We start from the raw sequence: 27,986 nt of genomic DNA, 5'->3' as shown, positions 1-27,986 counted from the left end.
GAAACTCCGGGTAACTCCCCCTACTCTTCTCCACCGCCAAGGCATAGTCTCTGAGGGGGAGTTCCCTCTGTGGTGGGAAGGGGCTACCCCCGGAGAGCGTCTGGTCCGAAATGGAGGACCACCATTCCGGGTCCGATGCACATTGCATCATCGGGTCCGCTGAGTTCAATTTTGGTGCGTGCGTTCTGTCACGGTACGTGTAAAACCGGATTGTGGAAAATAAAAGGAGAACTCAAACGCAGACTCAATACAAAAATATAACTATTTATTTAACTGAAACTGAAAACACCCACGATGGGGTAAAACAAGGAATAATCAATAATGTGATGAAACACAAATAAACTGGGGATATATGAACAAGTCACAGGATACATGAACACCGAATCTACCACAAACATCAAACAACGCACGCACACCACACAGAGAACACAAGGGCATTATAAAGACACCACATCAATGGGGAACAGGTGAACATAATTAATCACTTAAGACATGATTACATAAGGGAGTAGGGTAAAAGTGACAAGACACTGGGAATACGTGTTACACATACATGATGTGACTACACACGCATTCCCACATAAAACACTGCTTCCCTGGTCCTGCCCTCTGGATAATAACCAAGGTCAGGCAAGACCATGACAGCCACAAAACACTGGGAACACGTGTCACACAGATATGATGTGAACACACGTGTTCCCATGTACACACACTGCTGCCCTGACCTTGCCCACAGAACATAGACCTGATCTACACTAAGGTCTGGCAAGATCACGACAGCAACAAGACACCGGGAACATGTGGCAGCCACCCACAGAATGTGATCCCACATGTCCCCACACAGAACATGATACTGCCACGGTCCTGTCAGATGCACTCAGACCTACATCTAGCACGGATGTCCGACAGGACCATGACATCCTGCCCCCCATCTGCACGTGCATGCTAAAAAGATTTGTTGGGTGCTGTCTGTGTGAGTTTTCTTCTTTAATAATGCCTGATGTTTGCTGTGATGCAGGACAATCTTGGTGGCAACAGTAAAACAGCTATGATAGCCACTGTCAGCCCGTCCGCCGATAACTACGAAGAGACGCTGTCCACGCTACGATACGCCGACCGAGCAAAGAGAATCGTCAATCACGCTGTGGTCAATGAAGACCCCAACGCTCGCATCATCAGAGAACTGAGAGAAGAGGTGGAGAAACTGAAGGTCCAGCTCTCTCAGGCGGCGGTGAGTCTGATCCTCATCAGTCACGACAGTCATGTTTAATCTTCTGTAGATGAACAGACTCATAGTTTGTGCTGATTAAGATTCTGTTGGATTTGTCAGTCTCTTAAAGCTCCAGAGCTACAGGAGAAACTTCAGGAGTCGGAGAAACTCATTCAAGAGATGACGGTCACCTGGGAGGAGAAACTCAGGAAGACTGAAGAGATTGCACAGGTCACACACACACAATGTTTCTTCAAGACACTAATGAGTTTACATGGAAATATGTGTATAAAAGAGACCCCAGTCATTTTCTCTAGAGTTTCAGAAGAGATTACAAATCTTACATCACCAAATGTCCACATCTCTAAACTCTTAGGGCCCTATTATACACCTGGAGCAATGTGAGAAGCAAGTGGCTTTTGCTAGTTTCAACCCGGCACAATGTTCATTTTCACGTTTAGCACTACATTGTTTAAATAGAAATGCATTTGTGCCCATAGGCGCGTTAGAAATATGCGCCTATAAACGGGACGACAACGCGGGTTTGCTTATCACACACTTGAATGTGCAGCAGCACAAAAAGCTTTTAAATATGAAAGATTAAAGGATTGAATGTAAAAGATTATTATTGAGTCTCTTGGGCATAAATTAGGATCGATTATGAGACGTTAGAAGGTGTAAAGAGCTGCATCACCTGTAGCCTGGTAAGCAAATAAATGCTTTGCTTTAAACAAATGCATCTATTTTTAACTGTTTTTAAATGCTATCTTACGGATTTATTGTATATGATGACTCTGTACCTGTGGATATGATGAGATGAAAAAATTTTTTAAGTAATGCTTTTTAAAAAACTCATGGCGCTGTCCAAGTGCTGAACCAGTCTCCGCACGTCTTGTTTGAATTTTTAGAGTACAAACCTTTTCTTGCAAATTTTTTTACAATGATTATGTAAGATATCAATACATTTACAGCAATTAAAATCCTGCTAATTTTACTTCCATGACTGAAAGAAAACGGATGGCTTTTAAGGGTTTTATTCCAAAAAAATAAGAATTTCAATACAAATGAAAACAACACATTTTTTAACATCAACCTTAAACTGGTGATCTTCTTCCTCCACTAAGTTTTTCAGTTTACAAAGTCCGTCATCTAAATAGGGATTAGACATAGCGCCAGGCGCAACTGGCTTTTAAAGGGGATGAGAGAAAAGACTCTCATTGGTTTATTGCACGTTACGCCCAAAATACTTCCATTACTCATTAGGGGAATAGGAACAACCCTTTTAGGTCGTGCGCTTGGCGCATAAACCATTTTTCCCGTCGTTAAATTAGCAAAAGTGGAATCTGACACGCCTGTTTAGACCGTGCGCTTTGCACTTTAGACAATGCACTTATCATTAAATCATTAAAATAGGGCCCTTAATGTGTGTGGACAGTTGACATATTTTTAGGAGATGTGATGTGAATATTGTTGGTCTGTGCAGGAGCGTCAGAAGCAGTTGGAGAGTATGGGCATCTCTCTGGAATCATCAGGGATCAAAGTTGGAGAAGACAAGTGTTTCCTGGTTAACCTGAATGCTGATCCTGCTCTTAATGAACTACTGGTTTATTATCTGAAGGTACAAACACACACATATCTATCACATCATTACTGCTCGAGTGTTTAGTGTTAAAGGAACACGCGGACTTTTTCGGACTTTAGCTTATTCACTGTATCCCCCAGAGTTATATAAATCCATACGTACCATTTTCATCTCTGTGCGTCCTGTAACTCTGTCTGACGCACCCACCGCTATATATCCTATAGCCACCTCTACTATCAATGTAAATCTCTCAAATGACTCCTCATATGAGACTGATTCACAAGATTGAACTCGCTCAAATGATTCTTTCTGATTTGTGAATGAATCCTCCCACTGAAGTCCGAACATCTTACTTCATTCACAATCTGGATGTTGTTTGATTTGAGCCGCAGGGCTCCTGTACATCAGACAACAGCTCTTTGTTTGTCTCCTCCAGTCGGTCTGACATACTGATGTGATATTATCATATTTAATGTGAAGGGGAACAGAGCAGCAGTGGTCCATGTGATGATGTTTGTTTAACTGAACCCACACATATAAAAATAAACACGCTTTCCTCCCATGACTCTTATTCACTGTCAGCTGATGAAGGTTTGTGCTGAATAAAATCAGCCGTCAGTGCACAGACAATACTTAAACATTAATAACACATGCATGTCGTCATATACAGAAATGATGCACAGTTCAGCTAAGACAGATGCCAACATGGACACTTCATGCCCTTTTTCTCTAAAACTATGAATGGAACTGAATGAGATTAAAGATCCAAATACATTTCATTACAGATTAAAGTATATTAATGTATGTTAAGAGCATAAACCCCATGATGACTGTGTGCATTTCTTCAGGATCATACGCGTGTGGGTTCAGACACATCTCAGGACATTCAGCTCTTTGGTATTGGGATTCAATCTGAGCATTCAGTGCTTGAGATCTCTGCTGATGGAGACGTAACTTTAACACCAGTAGACAACGCCAGGTAAACAACACCTGTTAACATTTAACCCCAAAATGAAACATCTGATTTTTTTTCTAGTTTCTGGGACTGGCTGTGCTTTCACACCAGATGCGAATAATGAGTTAACTCGCTTCATTTGCACGTGAAATTTGTGTCATTCATGCATGAAATTTATTTGCCAATATGCTTAATTTGGCGGCTTTATAGCTCAAATTGAGTAAAGAGCATTTTATACAACTTACCAGATTGTCCGACCTTCCCAATCCCTTTCTTCCAAGCAAGATTCTTTTTATTCCTGTTTCTACAGGATGTGTTGTACAGCTCCAGGTGTCCACAAACAGCTTTTGCACTCCATTGTTTTTTGTATTTCTGCCTCAGCTTGCTACGTCGTTATCAAGTCACTACTAGAGCAAGCTCCTGATTGGTAACACGGCACGAATATCTGCCAAAGTTCAGATTTTTCAACTTGTATGATTTCACGCATAACGTGAATTAATTAGGATGTCTATTGCGTCTTTGCATTGACTTAACATATAAATCATTAAGCACTTCATTCACATCTGGTGTAAACGCACCATGAGAGCTTCCTGCTAAATATTTATATGTTAGTTGATTAGTTCCCAAAGCACTAACAAAGCAAAAAAAAGAGTTTTATGACATTTTTTCAAACCCCCAGTTAAAACAGAAGTCAAAATGCAGTAAAGTTTATATTGATGATTATTGACAATATCTTCACTGTGGTTTACCGTACCGCTGCAGAACTTGTGTGAACGGCACAATGATCAACTCCAGGGTTCATCTGTGGCATGGCGATCGAATCCTGTGGGGAAACAACCACTTCTTCAGGTAACACATACAGTATACCATGAAAACATTTATTGGTGTCATCATAAAGTAACGCTCATCAGATTTACGCTATCGTTCTCAGAATCAATCTGCCCAAACGTAAGAGACGTCTGAAGGAGATGGAGAGAGATTCTCCTCGTGAGAGCTTCATAGAGGTGGATGTGGAGACGGCCAGCGAGGCTTCATCTGAGCAGGACTACAGCTATGAGTTTGCACAGATGGAGGTCATGATGAAAACTCTCGGTACCAACGGTATGAATTGTGGCAGTTACACATTTGCGCTATTGCAGTGATTTTGTTTATATTGCAGTACATATCAATATATATATTCAGTATTTTTCAAAGTATCAAATTGATTTTTACAAGCATCATTATATTGCAATAGCATATATCATTAAAGGATTAGTCCATTTTCTTTAAAAAAATCCAGATAATTTATTCACCACCATGTCATCCAAAATGTTGATGTCTTTCTTTGTTCAGTCGAGACGAAATTATGTTTTTTAAGGAAAACATTCAAGGATTTTTCTTATTTTAATGGACTTTAATGGACCCCAACACTTAACAGTTTTAATGCAGTTTAAAATTGCACTCTAAACAAACTTAAACAAGGCATAAGGGTCTTATCTAGTGACACGACTGTAATTTTTGGCAAGAAAAATAAAAAAATATGCACTTTTGAACCACAACTTCTTGTCTATCTCCAGTCCTATGACCTCACGTATTACGTCATCACGTCAAGAGGTCACGGATGATGTATGCGATACTACGGCCCAGAGTTTACGTGTGTGGAGTGTGGAGAAACTAATTAATGTCTCAGTTTATTGTTTAAAATGGTTCGCAAAGTTGTGTTTTATATATTTAACACGCAACCTTTCGACGTCATTATGCAATTACGTGAGGTCGCGCTGACGGGTCACACAGCCGGAGGAAGAAGAGAAGTTGTGGATTAAAAGTGCATATTTTTTTATTTTTCTTGCCAAAAATCACCCTTATGCCTTGTTTGGGATCGTTAGGGGTCCTTTAAAGCTGCGTTAAAACTGTTAAGTGTTAAGTGTTAAAGGAATAGTCTACTCATTTTCAATATTAAAATATGTTATTACCTTAACTAAGAACTGTTGAATCATCCCTCTGTCATCTGTGTGCGTGCACGTAAGCGCTGGAGCGCGCTGCGACGCTACGATAGCATTTAGCTTAGCCCCATTCATTCAATGGTACCATTTAGAGATAAAGTTAGAAGTGACCAAACACATCAACGTTTTTCCTATTTAAGACGAGTAGTTATACGAGCAAGTTTGGTGGTACAAAATAAAACGTAGCGCTTTTCTAAGCGGATTTAAAAGAGTAACTATATTTTATGGCGTAATAGCACTTTTGGGAGTACTTCGACTCGCCTGAAAAGTCTGCTCCCCTTCTCACTCTCATAATGGGAGAGGGAGAGTGTTACTGCGCCGAGTCGAAGTACTCCCAAAAGTGCTATTACGCCATAAAATATAGTTACTCTTTTAAATCCGCTTAGAAAAGCGCTATGTTTTATTTTGTACCACCAAACTTGCTCGTATAACTACTCGTCTTAAATAGGAAAAACGTTGATGTGTTTGGTCACTTCTAACTTTATCTCTAAATGGTACCATTGAATGAATGGGGCTAAGCTAAATGCTATCGTAGCGTCGCAGCGCGCTCCAGTGCTTACGTGCACACACACAGATGACAGAGGGATGATTCAACAGTTCTTAGTTAAGGTAATAACATATTTTAATATTGAAAATGAGTAGACTATTCCTTTAAGTGTTGGGGTCCATTAGGGTCCATTAAAATGAGAAAAAATCCTGGAATGTTTTCCACAAAAAACATAATTTCTTCTCAACTGAACAAAGAAAGAAATCAACATTTTGGATGACATGGTGGTGAGTAAATTATCTGGATTATTATTTAAGAAAATGGGCTAATCCTTTAAAGGTGCAGTGTGTACATTTTAGCGACATCTAGTGGTGAGGTTGCGAATTGCAACCAACGGCTCAGTCCACTGCTCACCCCTCACTTTTGAAACACATAGAGAAGCTACGGTAGCCACCACCAGACAAACATGTCATCGTCGGAGACAACTTAGCAAAAAAAGTTTGTCCGTTAAGGGCTTCTGTAGAAACATGGCGGCCCAAAATGGCGACTTCCATGTAAGGGGACCCTCTGTGTATGTAGATAAAAAGATCTCATTCTGAGGTAATAAACACATAACGGTTCATTATGAAAGGTCTTTATACACCCCTGATAATATAGTTTTGTATATGATTTTGCATTTCTGTCAAGAGATCCTTCTAAAAAATTACACACTGCACCTTTAAGCAATTAACCACATATTGAATTTTACTTCAATACCGTGCAGCCCTAGTGTAAATAATCTGTTGTGTACTGTATGTAACCACACCACTGCAATAAATCATTTACATTAAATCTGTCACTTTACCTTATGTTTTGAACAATTAAATATTGAAACATAAGAAATGAAATTCACTTGAGGAACTTGAGTGTTGTCTTGTGTGTAAAAGTGGTAAAGCTTTGCAAAAGGTCATGATGTTTGAACCCAGGGAACACACACATACTGATAAACATTGTAATGCACCGTAAGTCACATTAAATAAAAGCATCTGCAAAATGCATAAATGTAAATGTAATGAAAGCACTGTTTCTGTTCTCAGACCCCATGCAGAACGTTGTGCAGGTTTTGGAGAAGCAGTATCTGGAGGAGAAGCGTTTGGCTCTGGAGGAACAGCGAATGATGTACGAGCGTGAGCTGCATTCACTGCGACAGCAGCTGTCACCTGAGAAGATCACACAGCACCAGCGCAGCGGCAGCGACCGTCTTCCTCTCCCTACACAATCCACACATAATCCAGTCAGACTGTGGACGGATGAGAGGTCAGACCACATGATGGTGGAGCATTGCATAGCAGCGCAAAAGATTAAATCTATAGCTTGTAATGCACTGTCAGTCACTTTGGATAAAAGCGTATGCCAAATGCATAAATGTTTATATAAATATGTAATGCAAAGTGTCTGAAAGCCTCTTAACTGTGTAAAAATACTATTAAAGGAAGATTAATATGACAAAATAATAATCATAATACATAAACAGTAATTGGGATAAAATTGGACTGTTTACATGATACAGATTATTGCAATTTTGTCACTGAGCAGCACATTACCAGTGTTGTAAAACCTTGATGACATCCAGACAGCACCTACAACACAGTCATGCGTATGAATCGTGCAATACATACGCCAAATTCCAATTTACATATGATATGCCAGTCCTTCCCACTGACTTAAATGTCGCATCTTTTTTGTCATTTTATTTATTTGTTTCTCAATTTTTTTCTGTTTTTTAAACCATTTTTCCTTGGGTTTAGGGTTAGATTTGAGATTTGCTTAAAGGTGCAATTTGTAAGATATTTGCAGTAAAATGTCCAAAAACCACTAGGCCAGTGTTATATATTTTGTCCAGCTGATTACTATCAATATCTGTAATTCTTTCAAATACTTGTAAATCGTGAGAAAATTTCCATTCAAAACATTGACACAGGGCAGTGCAGTCTCCTGTCAATGACGTTAATATCCATGTGACCCTTTGTCACCGCCTTTACTGACGTAAAAAACACATGACAACAGTGGTTGAGTTCGAAAAAATAAAATGGCGGCCAAGGAAGCGACTGGAGCACAAATTTAGTGTAAATAAGGGTATATTTTCACTTTTTACACATTTGAATTGCATTTCTATAGCGAGTTTTCAAATATGTGATTAGTTATCACAAAGGCGCTCTCTGTTTATATTTCAAACACGCTGCCTTTGAAGTGCATCCGAAAGCCTTTCTCTAAGCTGCCTTCAGGCCTCCAAAGTCATTTCCTCATGAGGCAGCGAGGCAACAAGCCTTGAGTTTTCGGACGCAGCCAGTGTCGTGGACAAATGCGGAACTATGCGATAGCGCCTGTCGGGCTACGTGCTTGCCATATGGACTATGGATTAATCTTTACCGTCTGTCAGCAAAGACAGCTCCCGTAAGCGTACGGGCCAACCAAACGACCCAAGAAGAGTTTGGAACAAAACGAGAGTAAGAATGAGGATCAATTTGGTGTTGCATTATCTGGATGGAGAGAGCTTCACGACAACATTTAACCAGACAGAGATGCTGATCTTGCTTGTGTTTTACACGACAGGTGAGTTGTTTTGATTTGTAACCCTTCAAAAATCGTATGCTATCATATCGATCACAACATTAGTGTGTAGATTGTAATCAGCGTGTCTTCCCACGGATGATATGCACATCAAGAGGTATTGTACAGCAATATAAATGGTCATTTTAAGACACTTCACAATAAGATTTGTACTGTCAATACATTATGTGAAAAATCATTGTAAGTTGAAAACTTAATTCTGTGCTGTGTTAACCATTGAATTGGACTAATACTGTGGACTTTGGACTATTACAATGACTAACAATTTTGTTTTGAACATCACATATTAACTTACATAATGAAATAAACGATGTCATCAAACGCAACATTTATAAGACTTGATTACCTTATACGTCAACGTGATTTCTCGTTCGCGTCTGATTGATGGCCATCAGCGGTTGAGTTAAAGACTACAAATCCCATAATTCCACGCTGCTTCAGAGCGTCATTAAACAACGTCATTGTTATTGATTTGATCTGGCGCCATCTAGCGTGCAGATAATACAAATTGCAACTTTAAGGAGATTATTTAAAGATTATTTACGGGTTTCTCCATGTTTTTGTCTATTTTTAAGCCATGGTCGATTGAAGTTGGTTTAAAAATTGGGGTTTGGGTTAGGATGTCATTTTTATGTAATCAAAAAGCTGTTCTAACCCTAAACCCACGCGACACGGGTTAAAAAATAGCAACAAAATTGAAAAGCCAATAAATAAAACGACAAGGGGGATGCGCCATTTGGGTCAATGGGAGGACTGGCGTATGTATTGCATGATTTTCGCACTTCGTGCCATTTTTACGCAACTCCATGAGACTGGGCTGGCACCTATGATGTCTTCATACAGAAGCAGTTGTGTATGTTTTAAAAGAGAGCATATTGTTCATAAAGCCCTCTATACACACAGACACATGTGTGCTATATAACACCAGTTTAATGTTCAGACACGTGAATGTTCCTCTGTGTTTTAGGGATGAACTCTTTCGTCAGAGTTTGTCTCGACTGCGCGAGCAGGTGGTGAGGGCCAACGCCTTAGTACGAGAAGCCAACTTTCTCTCAGATGAGATGAAGAAACTCACTGACTATCAGGTCACACTGCAGATACCCGCTGCCAACCTCAGTGCCAACCGCAAGGTGAGATGCAGATCTATACGTCATGTGAACTTTAAGCTCAATGTTGAAATAAAGAGATTTGTTAACTATCCACATGGGTGGTTCTCATGAAATCCAGACTTAGAAAGTGTCCAGCATCAGAATTTTTAAAAAGCCCTTGAAAGCCAATTTAACAATTTTTTACACATAAGGTCTGAACTTAGTATACGCATTATTTTTAGAGGATTTAAAAAATATTTCCTATAGAATTATTTACATTTTTTTTAGATTATCATTATCCAAAATGATCATTACCGCAACATGCTATTACATTAAATATATGCATTTACAAACTCATGTTTCGGTAATGAGAACTAAAAAGTTGTCTAGGTACTATGACAAACAAAATTTAAACTTTTTTCTGGAGAGAAAAAATAAGAACTGCTTACCTGGTAGCCATCTTAGGTGTCACAGTCAATTACGTCCCTTCCAACAATTTTTTTTTAAAGGATAAAAAAAGTTGGTCTTGGACACATTTATATTCCTTATTATAGTCTCTACATTTACCAATGATGACCAAATACCACATGTTTCTTTACTGTAAATGTTTATAGTATAACATGCACTGAAGCTTTTTATTTTTGAGATTTTTTAATTATAAATATTTCCATGTCAAAGTACCCAAATCCAGTCATGGACATGTTGCGGTAATGAAAATTTTCCTCTTAAATGTGGAAAATCCAACAAAATTGGTTTGTATGATGTCATTTGAAAATCATGTGCACAATAGTACATGAAGAGATGTTTGTAACTGTATGCTGCTTATTTTGATAGCATTTACTCTTTTTATCAAAATGTTTCATGACACCTCATAAGTCTAATTTCGCGAGAATTACCCAAATACTTGTGTGACTGAATAATTACTAATTTTCCATGAAGGTTTTCCTCAGATGCAGAACAGACCTTATATAAATGCAGTGCAACTGTTGCTTGTATGCTAAGTCAATGTTATTATATCTCATCCAGCGTGGAGCGATTGTGAGTGAGCCGGCCATCCAGGTGCGACGTAAAGGAAAGGGAACACAAGTGTGGACCATTGAGAAATTAGAGAACAAATTAGTAGACATGAGAGAACACTACAGAGACTGGAAAGAGGACACACAGGACGCGGTGAGTATATACTGTAGTGTAGTGTACAGTACACAATGAAATCGCTAACATCTGATTGGGTGTTTTCTTCTTTCTACAGGTTAACAGGTTGCAGAATAAGGCGGGAGATCCGTTCTATGAAGCTCAGGAGAATCACAACCTCATCGGTGTAGCTAATGTCTTTCTGGAGTGTCTCTTTCATGATGTCAAGCTGCAGTATGCCGTTCCCATCATCAGCCAGCAGGGGGAGGTGAGCGCCTCTTTTTCTTTCCTGTCGATGCGGCTGTCTAACTGAGGTTCATCACACCCGTCTCACTCCTCCCGTAGGTCGCAGGTCGTCTGCACGTGGAGCTGCTGCGCGTGAGCGGATCCGTACCCGAGCGTCTGACGTGCGGAGACGATTCTTCCGAAAACTCCAGTGAGAGCGGAGGCTATGATGTCATGGACAATAATGGAGAGATTGTTCATATGGCCAAGAAGCTCGCATGCAGGGTAAAGAGCGCATGTCCTGTACATAATGTGTTCAGTTTGGTCCACTTTTAAGGGGACATATCATAAAAATCTGCTCTTTTCCATGTTTAAGTGTTATAATTGGGTTCCCAGTGCTTCTATCAACCTAGAAAATGTGAAAAAGGTCAACCCAGAACATTTTCTAAAAGCATGTGAAAAAATACGTCATTGAAATTTGGCTCCCCTTGTGATGTCAGAGGGGATCTAATTATGAAAATAACCCTCCTTAATCTGCACTATCCAACCACAGCACTGACATTTAGTGCAGAGAAAATAATTGACAGCACAACTGAGTTTCAATTTCAACAAACCACCATTATGGTGATCAATGTTTGCATTTCAATCAGCTCATTTACATTTTAATAGACACACCCAAAAACTGCCTATTTTTGCTCACACCTACAAAGGTGGGGTATTTTGAACTAAAACTTTTGTACTCTGTGGACACTGAAGACTTATTTTACATCTTACAAAAATGTCTCTTTAAATGTTAGTCAAGGTTTCTTACAGCAAAAACTGATGTAATTTTCTCTTTGACACTTCCAGTTAAATCTGAAGGTTTTCTGTGGTAAGACCTCCATATAAATAAAATGTGTCATGATGACTTGTCTCATTAAAACTGTCGAGAGCGTGTCCAAGACATATTTTATTACAAAACTAGGACTAGACATGCAAAAAATGACTTTCTTACTTAGTATATTTGTCTTGTTTTCAGTACAAATAGCTAAAAATTCTTAAATCAAAATATATTTTCTTGACAAGCAAAATGATGTAAAAAATAAGTCTAGTTTTTAGACAAAAAATATACAATTTAAGTGAATTTGTGCATAAAACAAGCAAAAAATCTGCTAATGGAGTAAGCTAATATTTCTTAAAATAAGTGTTTAACTCTTTCCCTGCCAGTGTTTTTTAAAAAAAGTTTTTCACAAAAGATGAATGCCTTTCAAAAAATGTTCTTCTTTAAATATTTAAATATACAATATATCAAAGACAGAACAGACTCTAATTAAAAAAAAAAAAAGTTTCATCCTACCTTTAATTGTTCTCTCTTTATCACCTCTCAAATATGTAGGTTTTTTCAAAAATATCAAATTATGAGCAAAAAGCTGAGATAATTGCATTTTTGTGATGGACTTTTGATAGAGATCAGATTCAGGACGATGATGAAAACATACACAGAGTTTGATGTGTGGGGTTGCTTCCGAGTTTTATAAGTTGTGTACGAACCCCACCTGGTGGATAATAGCGGAAATACGGATTGCCGGAAAAACTCTTCATTTTTTCTTACCCTATTAGCAGATATTTTTGCTTGTTTTAAGCACAAATTCACTTAAATTGTATATTTTTTGTCTAAAAACTAGACTAGAGTTTTTCTTAATTAATTTTGCTCAACAAGAAAGTACATCTTGATTTAAGAATTGTGATCTGATCAACCAAAATGCAACTTAATAGCAGGTGTAAACAGCCTCAAACGGACATAAACCAACAATATTGGGCCTTTAAATAAAAATCTCAGGTGGTCACAGACACTCTCACTTTGTTGTTTTCTGTCAGGTGCGGATCAGAGAGGCGACGGGTTTGCCGCTAAACTTGTCCAACTTTGTGTTCTGTCAATACACTTTCTGGGAGCAACCAGAGCCCACGGTGGCCCCGCCCATGGTCAGCCCGGACACGCCCTCCTCACCAACCCCTGATGCCGAATTCACTGTGCGCTTTGACCACTGCAGGGTAAAAGAAAGACTTCACTTCTGTGATTGTATTCAAACAATCTTTCTGTCTGTCATGTTTAAACACTTAAGGGCGGTTTCCCATACAGGGTTTAAAAATAATCCTGGATTAGGACATTTAAGTAGTAAACCTCACAAAAAACACTAATGGTTTGCATCTTAATACCATTATATGCATTTTAGTCTGGGACTATGATCTGTCTGGGAAACCACCACTAATGACTAATTAAACTCATCTGTACACATACTGTAGAGATTTATTACACTTAATAGAGATGTTTGCTAGTATAGGTGTTGCTTATCACGTCTCATTCTGCTCATCTGTGTAGGATTTTGTGGTTTACGTGACAGAAGAGTTTCTGGAGTTTATCTCTGAAGGTGCTCTGTCCATAGAGGTTTGGGGTCACAGGTACGCAGGGAACGGTCGGTCTGTATGGGAACCAGACGCCCTGCAGGCCAAAACACGGACACTGAGAGACAGGTGCACATCATCTCTTATCTATATACATTTATTACAGGAGAATGAAACATCATCAGATATGACACTGTGTGTTGTGTAACAGGTGGAGTGAAGTGTCTCGCAGTGTTGAAATGTGGGTTACTATACAAGAACTGAATGAACAGGGCGAGTATTCGTCTGTCGAGGTGCACCAGAACAAAGACGTCAGCACTGGAGGCGTGTTTCAGCTGCGACAGGTCTGACATCTGTGAAATTATTTACTGGTTGTATAATGTATGACTCTTTACTGTGTTAGTTCCAATCCTTGATTCTGATTGGTCAATAACTTTATTCACAATAAAACACAGCTATGACCGCTTCACCCAACGTTTGTATTTATCACTGCACCCTTAGTAACCACATGCATCAGTTTGTTGTTTTTATTTGAGCTTTCATGCATATTACACATTGAAACGTTGTTGTTCACAGTCTGGGACAATTTTTTTCTAGTGGAAGGAATGCATTTTTGTTATTTCATTTCATGAAAGTTCCACTAATACATTTTTTACTTTTATATTGTGTGGTACAGCCTCTCTTACCTTATTTCTTACCTATACAACAGTAGCAACAATATTATGATAAAAACAACAATGATCCATTACTCCACTTTTATAAAAAATTATATCAGATAATTTACTCCTCTATTTCATCCAAGATGTTATGTCTTTCTTTGTTCGGTCCAGAGGAGGTTGGGTTTTTTGAGGAAGACATTTAGGATTTTTCTCCATATAGTGGATCTCATCAGTTTACAGTTTGAATGCAGGTTTAAAGACGATCCCAACCGAGACATAAGGGTCTTATCTAGCAAAACCATCCTCATTTTCACAAAAAATAGGCACTTTTAAACAACTTCTCATTCTTCACTAGCCATATGACACCTCAGCGCGACCTTACATATTATGTAATCACGTGGAAAGGTCACACATGACGTATGTGAAACTACCGCTCCAGTGTTTACAAGTGTAGAGAAGGAGGAATGTTCAGACGTTGTTGTATGTGTTATGATATTAATTAATGTCTTTGTGTCATTGTTTAAAATGGTCCATAAATGTGTGTTTCTCATAGGCTATGTAACATGTGACCTTTCCACGTGATTACGCAATACAGGTCGCGCTGACACGTCACACGACTGTTGCAAGACGAGAAGTTGTGGTTTAATAGTACTTTTTTGTGGCAAAAATGAGGATGGTTTTGCTAGATAAGACTCTTATGTCTCGGTTGGGATCGTCTTTGAAGCTGCATTGAAACTGTAAACTGATGAGGTCCACTTTATGGAGAAAAATCTTAAATGTTTTCCTTAAAAAACTTAATTTCTTCTCGCCTGAACAAAGAAAGACATCAACATCTCAAATGACATGGGGTGGGTAAGTAAATTATCGGGATTTTTTACTGCTTTGAAATACTGCTTTGTTGGCAGAATCCATTAAGATTAAAATACTCATTTACAAGAAAACGTCAGACATACTTAGACGGTTTTGTATCCGAGCTCTTTATATTCTCTTTATATGTAAGCAATCCAGCAACTTGGCACATTATTATTATCACAAACCAGTGGCGGCCGGTGACTTCTATTTTTCGAGGGCGCTCGATGCAAAGTTTGTCACAACATGTATGTAGCCCATCATGTGTGTGGTTCATAATTTCAAAATATGTGTTTGGTGTGTTGAGTGATTATGTGCATCATGTGTCTTGTCAAAATAAGTGCCTGCTGCAGATGCGTCTAAAGGGTTTAGGATAAAAGAGACGCTCGCGTTTGCCAGATACTCGCAACAGAGTTTAGTGTTAAGTTAGTGTCTTGCGTGTATTTTGTTAATGTGAGCGTCACTTATTTTGACAAAACACATGATGCACATGATGCAACAAACACATATTTTGAAAACCCAAGCAACAAACAACACTCCGAACACTTCTTTTGAATTTACGCCCTTCAGATGAGCAGTCACGAGCCGCCACTGTCACAAACATCAGATAAGACGTGAGAATTCAAACTTGTCTTCTTCAGTCAGATTGTGTGTTTAAGTGTATTTTTGTTTGTTCAGGGTCACTCTCGAAGGCTTCAGGTCTCTGTTAAACCCGTGCAGTATTCTGGTACTTTACCTCTGCTGGTGGATGCCATTCTCTCTCTCTCGATTGGTTGTGTATCTGTTCGATCCACTAAACTACAGAGACCTCTGGACAGTTATCAGGTCAGTATTTACTATAAATACAACACAACACGATACTTCTTTATCTACTTTAGATTAGGGCTGGATATGAAAGCACATGAGAGTTTGTGTTTGTTCTCTTCTGGCAGAAAGAGGAAGAGGAGGATTTTGATAGTTATCAGGTATTCACATCCAGCAGGCATGATGACAGTTCACTGCTAATCATCTGCTTACTGACAGGGGGCGACACTGAGCACAACATTCATTTTATTTTGATGTGGCGTGAAATAGTGATGCGCGGGTCGAGTAAAGAAATTTTCATTTTATTTGTGGGGCGGGGTCATCAAAATAAAAAAAACTATAGCTTATATGAAATATTTGGTATTATATATTTTATATTTTATTATGGTTCCTTGATAAAGATACAATACGTAGGCCTACGTAGCAACGTCATTTGCTTGATGTCCCTAAACCTTTAGGGCGCACTCACATTATCCAAACCAAACCAAACCATGCCCCAGCGCGATTGTCACCCCTCCCTACTCCCCCAGGTGCACGCACTCACACTGTACTTTTTATCGATCCGAGTCCGGGCGCGCTTTCGTCATTAAAATGCGATTGTTTTGAAAAAAGCAGGAAGTAAAGCTCTCTCTTAACACTGGAACCCACCGTAATGATAAGTCTGTGTTTTTTATTCAGAGTCGTTTGGTGCGCAATTACAGACAGCCCTCTCACATGTCATCATATTGCTTAGTTGATCTGTCACGTGCGCAGCTCGGACATTCACGTAACCCCGCTGCGCGCATCAAAAGGTTTTTACGGCGGCAGATGAAGGTGAGTGGTCGCGCAGCTGACGTCTTCACCTTTTGAATTGCGCTCAGGCGCGATTGCGCTCACACCACAGCCTTCCGCGCCTGAGCCCAAGTGAACCGCGCTCCGGCCCACCTCTGCAACCCGGCCGTGGCGCGATTAACCAATCCGCGCCCGGGCGCGGAACAGAGCGATCACACAACCAGGCTTTGGGGGTCAAACGCGCCCGAGCGCGGTTTGGTTTGGATAGTGTGAGTGCGCCCTTAGTCTCATGTGATGAAAGTGCTAAGCAGCTCTCACCACCAGCCACAACAACAAAACAAACAAAGAAATAAAGTGAAGATGGAAGATGAGGTGTGGGAGATATTAAGGTCGGGAATTTACATCATTAAAATAAAATTAGAAAATTAAGAAAATTCTAATGTTTGGGATAAGGGGCCGGTTGCACCAGCTGTGCGTAAGTTACAACGTAGCTTAGTTACGACGTAAATGGGCACTAAGTTACAACTTACGCACTACTAAATGTTTTTGCGTTGCACCATTAAACTTAGTTTAAACGTAACAATACGTTGTAACTTAATATTTACGGAAGCCCCTGTCCATGAATAACGTTTGGAATAACGTTATTATATAATATTATATAACATCGATGAGCTCGTATTAATTATGAAGAGACGCAAATTCGTCAACGAGTTTTCAAGAACTGTTTAATTTTCTGTGTATCCATCAATTAAAATAAGATTTAAAATTTCTTCCTGTTCATTTTCTCTTTCATGGGTGGGATATATATTTTCAATTAAAAGTGTAATGTTTTGAGTTCGATAACATATGCTTTAACGTCTTTGTTTAACTTTCAGTTTAGGCGAGACAAGAATGAGTTTGAAATTACGTACTGTTCAGACTATTTCCTGTTTGCCCATTATAAGGCTTGTGATTGGGTTAAGAAAAATAAACGTCATTCTATGCGACAACGCATTACTTTACGGAGAGCTTACGACTTACTAGCTACGTTCTGCCTTAAGAACAAATGGTGCAACCGAATAAAGTACAGAGTTAGTTATAAACTAGCTAGTAGTTACTAAGCCTCTAGTTTGGACTTTACGTCCCAGTTTAAGTAAGAACTTACGAACGACTGGTGCAACCCTACCCAGATCTCAGAAATAGTTGCAATAAACGCTGCTTTGTAAATGTTGACATTTTTTATCATTATACTATTTTGTTGTTATTATGATCATGCTGGTTTCTATGGTTTATAAGCGTACGATGTCTATTATGTCTATTATTGTAAACATTACACTCCCTATTATGTCTATTTAACCCTTTAACTGGCGCTGTCCTGTAAGCGGGAGACCTGAGTTTACGTCAGTATTTTCCATGTTATTTTTAATCTATCACAACAAAATATATATTTCATTGGAAATGTCTAAGAACGTAGTTTTCATATTTCAAACCCCCTTAAGCAGTAATAATAATAATGCAGGGAGAGTAATTTATTAATTTATGACAAGAGAAACCATTGACACCTAGTGGCCATTGTTGGTAAAACCACTAAAAGTGTAACACAAACCTAATTTTTTGTGATAATTTTATGTATAAAATATATACTTTACTGCATAATTGGTTTATTACAATAAATGTAATCTGCAACAACAATTTTTTTATTTAAAATTTTAACCTCCAGTCACATCCATTTAATGTGTCTTTTTTTAAAACCAAGATTAGGCCTTTAGACCAAACAAATGCCAGAGTTACATTAATTTTAAGGTGTACATCACCTTTTCACACCCTCTCTCAAAATTGCCTGCGCCATTTAAGGGGTTGGTCGCGGATGCGGGGCGCTCCAGGTTGCAAAAATAGATAGAGTGGTGCGGGGTGGGTCAAATAATTTTATAAAAGTGGCATAAAACCCTGACCAGCGCATCATTGGCGTGAAAGTGTAAATAATATCATATAAACATGCCTGTGAGTGCTCATAATATCTTTTAAAGATTAAATGGCATTATTCTGCTAATCTTTAAGAAATGAAACGCTTAGTGTGGTACTTACTGCCCCCAGACCTTTCATTATTCAGTTTAAAAATATCAGTACAATCCTAACCCTAAAGACAAGATCTTTAATCCATTATTGGTGCTGATGGAAGGAAACTCTTTAAAGTGAAAGTAACTTTGATAAATGAAATGTCAAGATTACTGCACTAACACACCACCCCTGCTGAAAAAAACAGCATTAAACCAGCATGGGAATTATGCTGGTTTAGCTGGTGGTCACCAGCATACCAGCACCAAAACACAACATATGCTGGTCTTGCTGGTATGCTGTTTTTTTCAGCAGGGACAGCCGTCTGCTTCAGCAGAGCTCACACACGTGTTGTTTATAACAGATTCACATGACCCGTGCATGTCTGCATGTCTTCTGCATGTTACTGTACATCCATTTCAATAACACAGAGATGGAGCTTCAACATCTGACTGCTTCATCTCTGGCAGTTTGGATGGATTTTTTATTTGGTTTCTTGGATGTCTGTACCTGACATCATGTGAACACCATCAGCTGGAGTCTATCAACAACATCATACAACCTGAGAAAAACCCCTTAAACCATCAGCTGATGACAGACAGAAGCTACATGTAGTTCATCTCATATTGAGATCTTTCTGCTGGATCTGTGCAGGAGGAAGATCTAAACTGTGTACGAGACCGCTGGTCTGAAGCTCTTATCAAACGGCGGGAATATCTGGAGGAACAGATCAAGAAAGTCATCAACAAACCAGGTGGGATTTTAATGTGAGAGTCCGCTCGCATGATCTGCCGTGTGTCATGGGTGCTGATTCAGTGCTGTGATTGACAGAGAAATCTGAGGAAGATGTGGAACGAGAAGCCAGACTGGTGGAGCAGTGGGTGGGTCTGACGGAGGAGAGGAACGCTGTGTTGGTTCCAGCACCTGGCAGTGGAATACCTGGAGCTCCTGCACACTGGTGAGGAAACACTCATTCACAATAAACCAATTCAGGTTTCAGACATAATATTTCAGAAACCGTATTGGTCAATAGTGAGAGTTTCCATCTGACCAAGTTTTTGTTGTTGTTACTCAAGGGTTCCCCCTGCTGGTATGGAGGAGCATATACCTGTGCTGTTCCTGGACCTGAACGGTAAGATCTCCAGGATTCACACCGTCATGGAAAAAACCTGGAAATCATAGGCAGCTGTGATTTCCATACGTGATAAAGCCATGAAAATATCTTGAATGAAATGATTATCAGATGTATCTCTGAAGTCTGTGTATGTTTCAGCTGATAATCTGAGTGTAAATGGACAGTTGATCGGACCTCACGCCGCTGGAGTCAACTCCATTCTCCCTAAAGAACACGGCAGTACGTTCTTCTACCTGCCCATCATCAGACACAGCCATGATGAGGTAACACCTGTGATATCACAAACACTGTAAATACATTAATACTGATGATGTACACTCACCTAAAGGATTATTAGGAACACCATGTTTGACCCCCTTTTGCCTTCAGAACTGCCTTAATTCTATGTGGCATTGACATTTAGAAATGTTGGCCCATATTGATAGGATAGCATCTTGCAGTTGATGGAGATTTGTGGGATGCACATCCAGGGCACAAAGCTCCCGTTCCACCACATCCAAAAAATACTCTATTGGGTTGAGATCTGGTGACTGTGGGGGCCATTTTAGTACAGTGAACTCATTATCATGTTCAAGAAACCAATTTGAAATGATTCGAGCTTTGTGACATGGCGCATTATTCTGCTGGAAGTAGCCATCAGAGGATGAGTACATGGTGGTCATAAAGGGCTGGACATGGTCAGAAACAATGCTCAGGTAGGCCGTGGCATTTAAACGATGCCCAATTGACACTAAGGGGCCTAAAGTGTGCCAAGAAAACATCCCACACACAATTACACCATCACCACCAGTCTCCACAGTGGTAACAAGACATGATGGATCCATGTTCTCATTCTGTTTAATTCTGACTCTACCATCTGAATGTATCAACAGAAATCCAGACTCATCAGACCAGGCAACATTTTTGTTTTTGTTTGTCTTTAACTGTCCAATTTCGGTGAGCTTGTTCAAATTCTATCCTCTTTTTCCTATTTGTAGTGTATATGAGTGGTACTCGGTGGGGTCTTCTGCTGTTGTAGCCCATCCGCCTCAAGGTTGTGTGTGTTGTGGCTTCACAAATGCTTTGCTGCATACCTCGGTTGTAACGAGTGGTTATTTCAGTCAAAGTTGCTCTTCTATCAGCTTGAATCAGTCGGCTCATTCTCCTCTGACCTCTAGCATCAACAAGGCATTTTCTTCCACAGGACTGCCGCACACTGGATGTTTTTCCCTTTTCACATCATTCTTTGTAAAACCTAGAAATGGTTGTGCGTAAAAATCCCAGTAACTGAGCAGATTGTGAAATACTCAGACCGCCCGTCTGGCACCAACAACTATGCCATGCTCAAAATTACTTAAATCACCTTTCTTTCCCATTCTGACATTCGGTTTGGAGTTCATGAGATTTTCTTGACCAGGACCACACCCCTAAATGCATTGAAGCAACTGCCATGTGATTGGTTGATTAGATAATTGAATTAATGAGAAATTGAACAGGTGTTCCTAATAATCCTTTAGGCAAGTGTACATTATAGAGCTGAAATAATATGATATGCTAGATAACAGGGTATATACAACACAACGATGGAGAACTGTGGAGACTTAAGATTAGGGTTGCAAAATTCTGGGAATGTTCAAGGCTGGAAACTTGTCATGGGAATTAACAGGAATTCATGTGAATTTAAAAATGGGAATTTTGAAAAAAGTTCCCTATAACAGGGAACTTAAATAAATCCATATTTGATGAGCATAAGTATCAGGATTTCCTTGCATGCATGTCTACTTATGACCAAACAAAATGTTTATTTCTGTTTGTATATGATATAATTCCCATAAATCTCCATTAAGTTTCCAATTTGGAATATTTCCAAAATTCTCCAGATTAAATTCCCATGGAACTGTTCCTCCATTTACACCCCTGCAACCTTACACAAGATAGATGTACGATACGATGTAATGATGTTCTGATCTAAAATCTCCTGAGAAAGCATCTGTTGATGTTATCATGAACTGCAATATCACAGGTGTCAGCTGTATGTTCCTGGGATTCGTCCATCCATGACTCCGTTCATCTGAATCGAATCACTGCGCCCAATGAACGGATCTACCTGATAGTAAAAGCCACAGTTCAGCTCAGTCTCCCGGCCTCGATGGAGTTGATCCTGAGAAAGAGAATCGCTGTCAACGTCTATAACAGACAGGTCAGAGAAACACCATACATTCACATCTACTGCCCAACAATGCTGTATGAATGAATGTACTGTACTGTATGTGTACTGTAGAGTTTTACTCAGAGTCTGAAGAGAAGGATGTCTTTGAAGAACGTGCTGTACTCGTGTGGAGTCACGTATGAGATTGTGTCTAACATACCAAAGGTACAAACTCTTAAACATCGTTCTGAAGTGAACTGTGTCTGTATGAATACTGTCTGTCTAACACATCACTCTCTGTGTGTCGGTGGACAGGCGTCCGAGGAACCCGAGGAACGTGAGACTTTGGCCTTGATGGCAGCTCGAGGAGAAACTGAAGAGACTTTGGATGGAGAGACGTACATTGAGAAATACACCAGAGGAGTTCTGGAGGTAGACAACATTCTGTGTCTGGAGAGACTCAGACAGGTAAACAACATCATCATCTTAAGATCTTTCTTTCTCATGTTTTTAAGATGACAGCCAGTTTGTCAGACTTGTAAATGAGTGGATTTATATGATGTTAGATACATTCAGGTAGGTATTCGAACATGGCTTGTAAAGTTGTAATATGGTTCTTAAACTTTCGGTGTGGGGTGCATCCCTCCAAAGAAAATTCATGAAATTCTCAAACTTAGAATTTGAATTAAACAAAACATATTAAAGGATACAATGTAGTGCTGTTGGTTTTGCCTAAAATTAGGTTTAATATCACAGAATTTATTTCATAAAATATCTAAACTGGGGCCCCCTTTGCACTAGAGGTGTTCTCAGGTCCAAAGAAATGTATACGACCCAAAATGACCAAAATCACTTTTTACCCAAACTCGAGGTGCATAAATCTATTTTCTTTTTAAAGAAAGCTGAGAAAATGAAGCCGCCTTTCCACTGTACACAACAAACGATAAACCGGAAGTCATTCATTCCCTATGAAGAGTCGCTAAGGGGCTGCGTGAGGTGACAACCATCTGCGGATGCATAATTTTCAGATTAATTTTGAGCGTTGAATCTGTTAACTCTTTCCCCGCCAGGTTTTTCACAAAAGTTTAATGCCTTTAAAAAATTTCTTTAAATATATAAACATACAATATGTCAAATGAAAATGCTTTAAAACCAAAAAATCATCCTACCTTTATTCGTTCTCTCTTTATCACCTCTCAGATATGGGTAGGTTTCTTCAAAAACGCCAAATTATGAGCAAAAAGCTGAGATAAGATTCAGAGCTATAATGAAAACATACACAGAGTTTTTACTGTTTGAAGTAAAGGGTTGCTTCCAGGTTTTATAAGTTGGGTAAGAGCGACACCCGGTGGATAATAGCAGAAATACAGATTGCCGTAAAAACTCGTCATTTGCAGGGAAGCAGTTTCTCTTAATTGACGAGTTAACTTGTTTTTGGCGGGGAAAGAGTTAAAATATTTGAACTTGTGTGACTACACTGCAGGCAATACGCCAACCAGAAGTGATGCATTTTAGTCTGTTCCAATCAAAACACTGTGTGCAAGGTGAAAATTATTAATCTTTTTTTTTACTTTATCAGTAACACTTGAATCCTTTAGAAAAACCGATTGATTACTGATAAGTAATACATTTTTAATTTAATTAGTATATTTATTTTTTTAATCTTATATTGTCAGTCTTTGTAATATATGCATAGCTGTTTATTGTTTCATTCATTTGCATTCATTTATTTATTTCACTATGGCAAATATTTGAATGAAGGCTCTTGCGCTGTAATGAGCTTCTCTCCCACGTTACGATTAAACTAAAACATCATTACGACTGCCACTAGGGGGTGAACTCTTACTGTCGTGTCTGAATGTCTTGTACAATGGAAAGGCGACGACACCAAGGTAACATTCAAAATTGATTGACAGGTTTGTCTCAACAAAAATTAACCTACTGCCAGCCACATGATTTTGCAAGTACTCTTGGTAAACAGAGGAGGGGTTGCAAAAGAACTAGATGCACACAAGCGAGATAGTTTGGGTTTTCTCTGATACATTCTGCAAAAATGTTAAATTACCAGAGGCCGTTAATATTATACCCGATCCGTGTATGAGGCACACGTGAAGCTTTTAGACTCAAACCCACTTGGGTTTTCAGATGTAAGTGAACCGTGAAGACCTCTACATCATCTCTCAGTGTTTATGTTTGTTTGTTTGTTCAGGCGGTCACTGTGAAGGAAGCCCTCTCTGTTAAAAACAGACACATTCGCAGAAGTCTCAGCACTCCAAACGTACAGCACGTAAGACCTTTATTTGATTTTTTGCAAGTGTGTAAAAATATATATAACCTGTGTGCAGTAGAGTATATATTTATAGATATGTTTACATGTTTTAAAAAACTTTTTTCTAATGATTGAACTTTAATAATGTCAGGTGATTTAACCTGTTGGGGAATAGGTTACACTTTTTATTTCAGTTTACACTCATAATAATGATTTACTAATGTAAAATAATGTCCTGAAATGCTTCTGGGACCAATTCCATTCAAAAACATCAATTACTGACAAAACTATCAAATAAGTCTGCACTTGACAAAAAATGGCTTCCAGCATTGATGGTACCATGATAAAAGTTTTTAGATATTTTAAAAAGAACTTCATTAATAATTTTTTTAAACACTACAAAATTCAGAAACAGAATAATAAAACATGTTTGTAAAAGAATCAATATAATGTCTGTATGAATTTCATTATGATAATGATCCAGACACAACCATTGACTGTTTAATGTGTTTGTTGTGTAGAAATCAGACGTGACTGGATGTGAGGAAGATGACATCAGGGTTAGTAAACACACAGTTAAACATCCGGACAGATTAACAGACGTCCACACTGAGTGTTATTTTACACAGGGCCACAGTGATCCTCACACAGACCTCTCTGAATCCAGCATACTGGAGACTTCACACAACAACAACAACCTCACAAAAGACACAACGCTCAGAAGCAGAGAGAATCATGGTAAAATATATCTCACTTAGTTTAGTCCTGTTTCAGCTGTACTTAAAGTATTTGCTTTAAGAAACTAAGAAGGACATAGAGTAACGACACACATGATGGACATTTTTCTCTTCAGTGTCGGTACCAGAGAGTCCAACCATCTTCAACTCCAGTCCATTTAAAGTTCTGTCACCTCAACCACCCAAATTTCTTAAATCCCTCATGCCAGTGAAGGAGGAGAATAAAACCAAACGTTCACTGGAGTCACGACCGCTTCTGGGCCTGGAGGTATGAACACATACATACAATCATGCACACACACACACGCATATAATCTCACACATGCATATAATCTCACACATGCATTTAATCTCACACACAAACACACACACACACACACACACACACAAACACACACACACACACACACACACACGCGCGCATAATCTCACACATGCATATAATCTCACACATGCATTTAATCTCACACACACACACATATAATCTTGCATATAACACACACACACACGTGCATATAATCTCACATGCATATAATCTCACACACACATATGATAGCATGTTTTACTCACAGAAAGTCTTGCACATGACTCTGCTCTCTGTTTTGTTTGCTCAATCCATCAATCAGCCATGATCCAAACTTAACACTTGCTATAACAGCAGGTTAGTCTTTCATTTGATTAGAAGCATAACTCATAATATTAATTATACTGTAAAAATGACCATTGAGTCAAAGCAAGACCATTTCTCAGTTAGCAGGTGTGTAATTTTGGACCAGTTTCCCTCTTTTTAACTCACCACCACAACATCATTGCACCGGTCAGTTTCACCTGCAGTACGCTTGTCTGTTTAACTCCATCAGCATGTCTCTGTGTTTAACGTGTTGCATGGCATGCGTGAAGTGTTATGACCTCATTACAGAGCATGCGCTGGTTTGTGGAAAGCAATGTGCATGGTCCCACCGGCCCCTGGTCCAGACCCAGGGCCCAGAGCGAGGGTCACGGCGGCAGTGACATCAGCAATGACATCATCAGCGTCAGGGCCAATCACAGAAAACCCAGACTCAGCACAGATCTCACACACACACTGCCACACGCTGCTGTAAGTGTCATTTATAACACAAACTGCACAACATCACACACCGGAGAGGCGTTCAAACGAAGTGAAACACTTTAAACATTAAAATGAGTAGACGGGCAGAGCAAAGGGTTACTGAAGCGATTATTTAAGTTTTCTCTTTTTGAAAGCATGTTTCTGTTTCATCATCATCCTCATCATCTTCATCACTGCCCTCATGTGGCGATTAGCTGCATGTTTACACTCACTGCAGTACTCCACACGTCACCCTGTTTGTGTCTACACAGATCTGATTGAATCTCTTATTATCAGTGAAGTTAACCAGCAGCCCAGCATAGCTATTTCAGACATATTTTTTGGTAGCGAATTTATTACCGAATGTTACATCGAAGCCTAGTGGGCTGTAGACACACTGTAAAAATGACATAACACAGTGAGGAGATCATCACTCTTCTGCCGTTTGTTTCCTGTTTGCTTATATCTGATTGGTCAGGATTCAGAGGAGGAGGAACCTGATGCAGAATCAGCCTTCAGTATTCCAGACCCCAGTTTCAAGCCTTACGTTCCAGAGGATTTTGCAAACTTCGAGGTGTACAATGCCAGTCTGGAGGCATCCGTGTGCACGTCAGGTGTTGGGCCGCGGGCCACAGAGAAAGACGTGTCCAGAAGTCCCACGGCTAGCAGCTGTACCAGCGGCTACTTCTCTCATAGCGCATCGACCGCCACGCTGTCCGACGTCCTCTTCGCTGCCAGTGACAGCTGTGACCAGCTCAGCACAAGAGAAACCTCTGACCCTCAGGAACAAAGAGGATTCGTATCTACTAAAAGTGCTGAGACGGGTCACGTGCCGGTGTCTGGTCCACCCCAGATCGTCCACTGCACCAATCGAGATTGCTCTTCTTCGCTTCCTCGTAAATGCATCCTGAGCGTCAGTCAAGAATTCACAGATTTTAAGGGTGCAGATGATGCTGTCGTAGTGGAAGATCTCGGTTGTTTCCAGACAGGTTGTTCAGACTCGACCAAAACATCAGACATGGACGTTAGGCAAAGTGTCTGTCCCGCTCTTCCACAAGCCCAGTGTCGTCTCATCAATGGAGAAGAGTCTCACAGTGCTCCTGACCCAGAGCTGAATGGTGAAGAACTGGAGGATTTGGAGGATGCAGATTCTTTTGTGGATGAGAACGCGCCTGTGGTTCAGTTGCCGGACTGGATGGCACCCGGCGAGCAGGTTTGGGTGGGCAGGTTGAGCGGGACGGTGCATTATGTCGGAGGGGTGGAGTTTGCCAAAGGCATCTGGGTTGGATTAGAACTGGACCATGCTGCTGGTAAGTAAACAGATCAATACCAGAAGTCGTCAAAATTAGGGATGCACCGAATATTCGGCCACTGAAGATTTTCAGCCGAAAGACTTTTATCACCGAAACAATACGGCCGAAATGTTGTGATGACGCAAACAGAAACCACGGCCTGCACGTGCTTGTCTAATGCAACATGGATGTATTTAACCGCAAAAAGGCGCTAAAGTGCCATGGCACATAGATATATACACTAGATGTCGCCTTGGGGCTCTGAGCATGCGTCAAAACCGCCGCCATCTTAGAACAGGGGTCTTGTTGCTTAATGCTGCTATCTCCGCCTGTACTTCGAATTCATGAACGATGCCGGACTTTTGTGCTGCGTATGGATGTTAGGGCTACTAGTACTATGCATTACAGTTAGAAAAAGTACATTTTCATAAAATCAAAACTTTTATTTTTTCCTGTACTAAATGCTAAATACATGTCTGACTGTTGAAACGAACCAAAAGAAAACCAAGAAAATCGCGTTCATGACGATTTATGGTGATTTTATTTCCGTTACACCATTGCCTACA

At 39.7% G+C, this 27,986-nt stretch overlaps 1 protein-coding gene across 5 annotated transcripts in view; it reads left to right on the top strand.

Moving 5' to 3' along the window:
* Positions 1-27,986, top strand: part of kif13a (kinesin family member 13A) — a 68,117-nt gene that overhangs the window by 37,577 nt on the left and 2,554 nt on the right. Inside the window, exons 11-39 of one of the 5 annotated variants that reach the window (XM_055211605.2) lie at positions 1,019-1,231; positions 1,331-1,441; positions 2,694-2,828; positions 3,641-3,771; positions 4,510-4,596; positions 4,679-4,848; positions 7,293-7,512; positions 9,794-9,956; positions 10,941-11,084; positions 11,164-11,313; positions 11,391-11,555; positions 13,128-13,301; positions 13,630-13,781; positions 13,864-13,996; positions 15,839-15,985; positions 16,093-16,125; positions 19,424-19,523; positions 19,601-19,727; positions 19,846-19,901; positions 20,043-20,167; positions 21,907-22,083; positions 22,165-22,257; positions 22,348-22,500; positions 24,242-24,319; positions 24,823-24,861; positions 24,931-25,039; positions 25,155-25,306; positions 25,958-26,137; positions 26,607-27,438. In XM_055211605.2, the coding sequence (XP_055067580.2) occupies positions 1,019-1,231; positions 1,331-1,441; positions 2,694-2,828; positions 3,641-3,771; positions 4,510-4,596; positions 4,679-4,848; positions 7,293-7,512; positions 9,794-9,956; positions 10,941-11,084; positions 11,164-11,313; positions 11,391-11,555; positions 13,128-13,301; positions 13,630-13,781; positions 13,864-13,996; positions 15,839-15,985; positions 16,093-16,125; positions 19,424-19,523; positions 19,601-19,727; positions 19,846-19,901; positions 20,043-20,167; positions 21,907-22,083; positions 22,165-22,257; positions 22,348-22,500; positions 24,242-24,319; positions 24,823-24,861; positions 24,931-25,039; positions 25,155-25,306; positions 25,958-26,137; positions 26,607-27,438 (4,549 nt within the window). Of the gene's footprint in view, positions 1-1,018; positions 1,232-1,330; positions 1,442-2,693; positions 2,829-3,640; positions 3,772-4,509; positions 4,597-4,678; positions 4,849-7,292; positions 7,513-9,793; positions 9,957-10,940; positions 11,085-11,163; positions 11,314-11,390; positions 11,556-13,127; positions 13,302-13,629; positions 13,782-13,863; positions 13,997-15,838; positions 15,986-16,092; positions 16,126-19,423; positions 19,524-19,600; positions 19,728-19,845; positions 19,902-20,042; positions 20,168-21,906; positions 22,084-22,164; positions 22,258-22,347; positions 22,501-24,241; positions 24,320-24,822; positions 25,040-25,154; positions 25,307-25,957; positions 26,138-26,606; positions 27,439-27,986 lie in introns of all 5 variants that reach the window. The other 4 variants (XM_055211603.2, XM_055211604.2, XM_055211606.2 and 1 more) reach the window with 4 other exon arrangements.

The sequence above is a fragment of the Misgurnus anguillicaudatus genome, chromosome 10 (genome assembly GCF_027580225.2).
Source record: "Misgurnus anguillicaudatus chromosome 10, ASM2758022v2, whole genome shotgun sequence".
Classification (NCBI taxonomy): domain Eukaryota; kingdom Metazoa; phylum Chordata; class Actinopteri; order Cypriniformes; family Cobitidae; genus Misgurnus; species Misgurnus anguillicaudatus.
The sequence above is the reverse complement of the archived record's forward strand: the minus strand, read 5'-3'. Positions and strand labels throughout refer to the sequence as shown.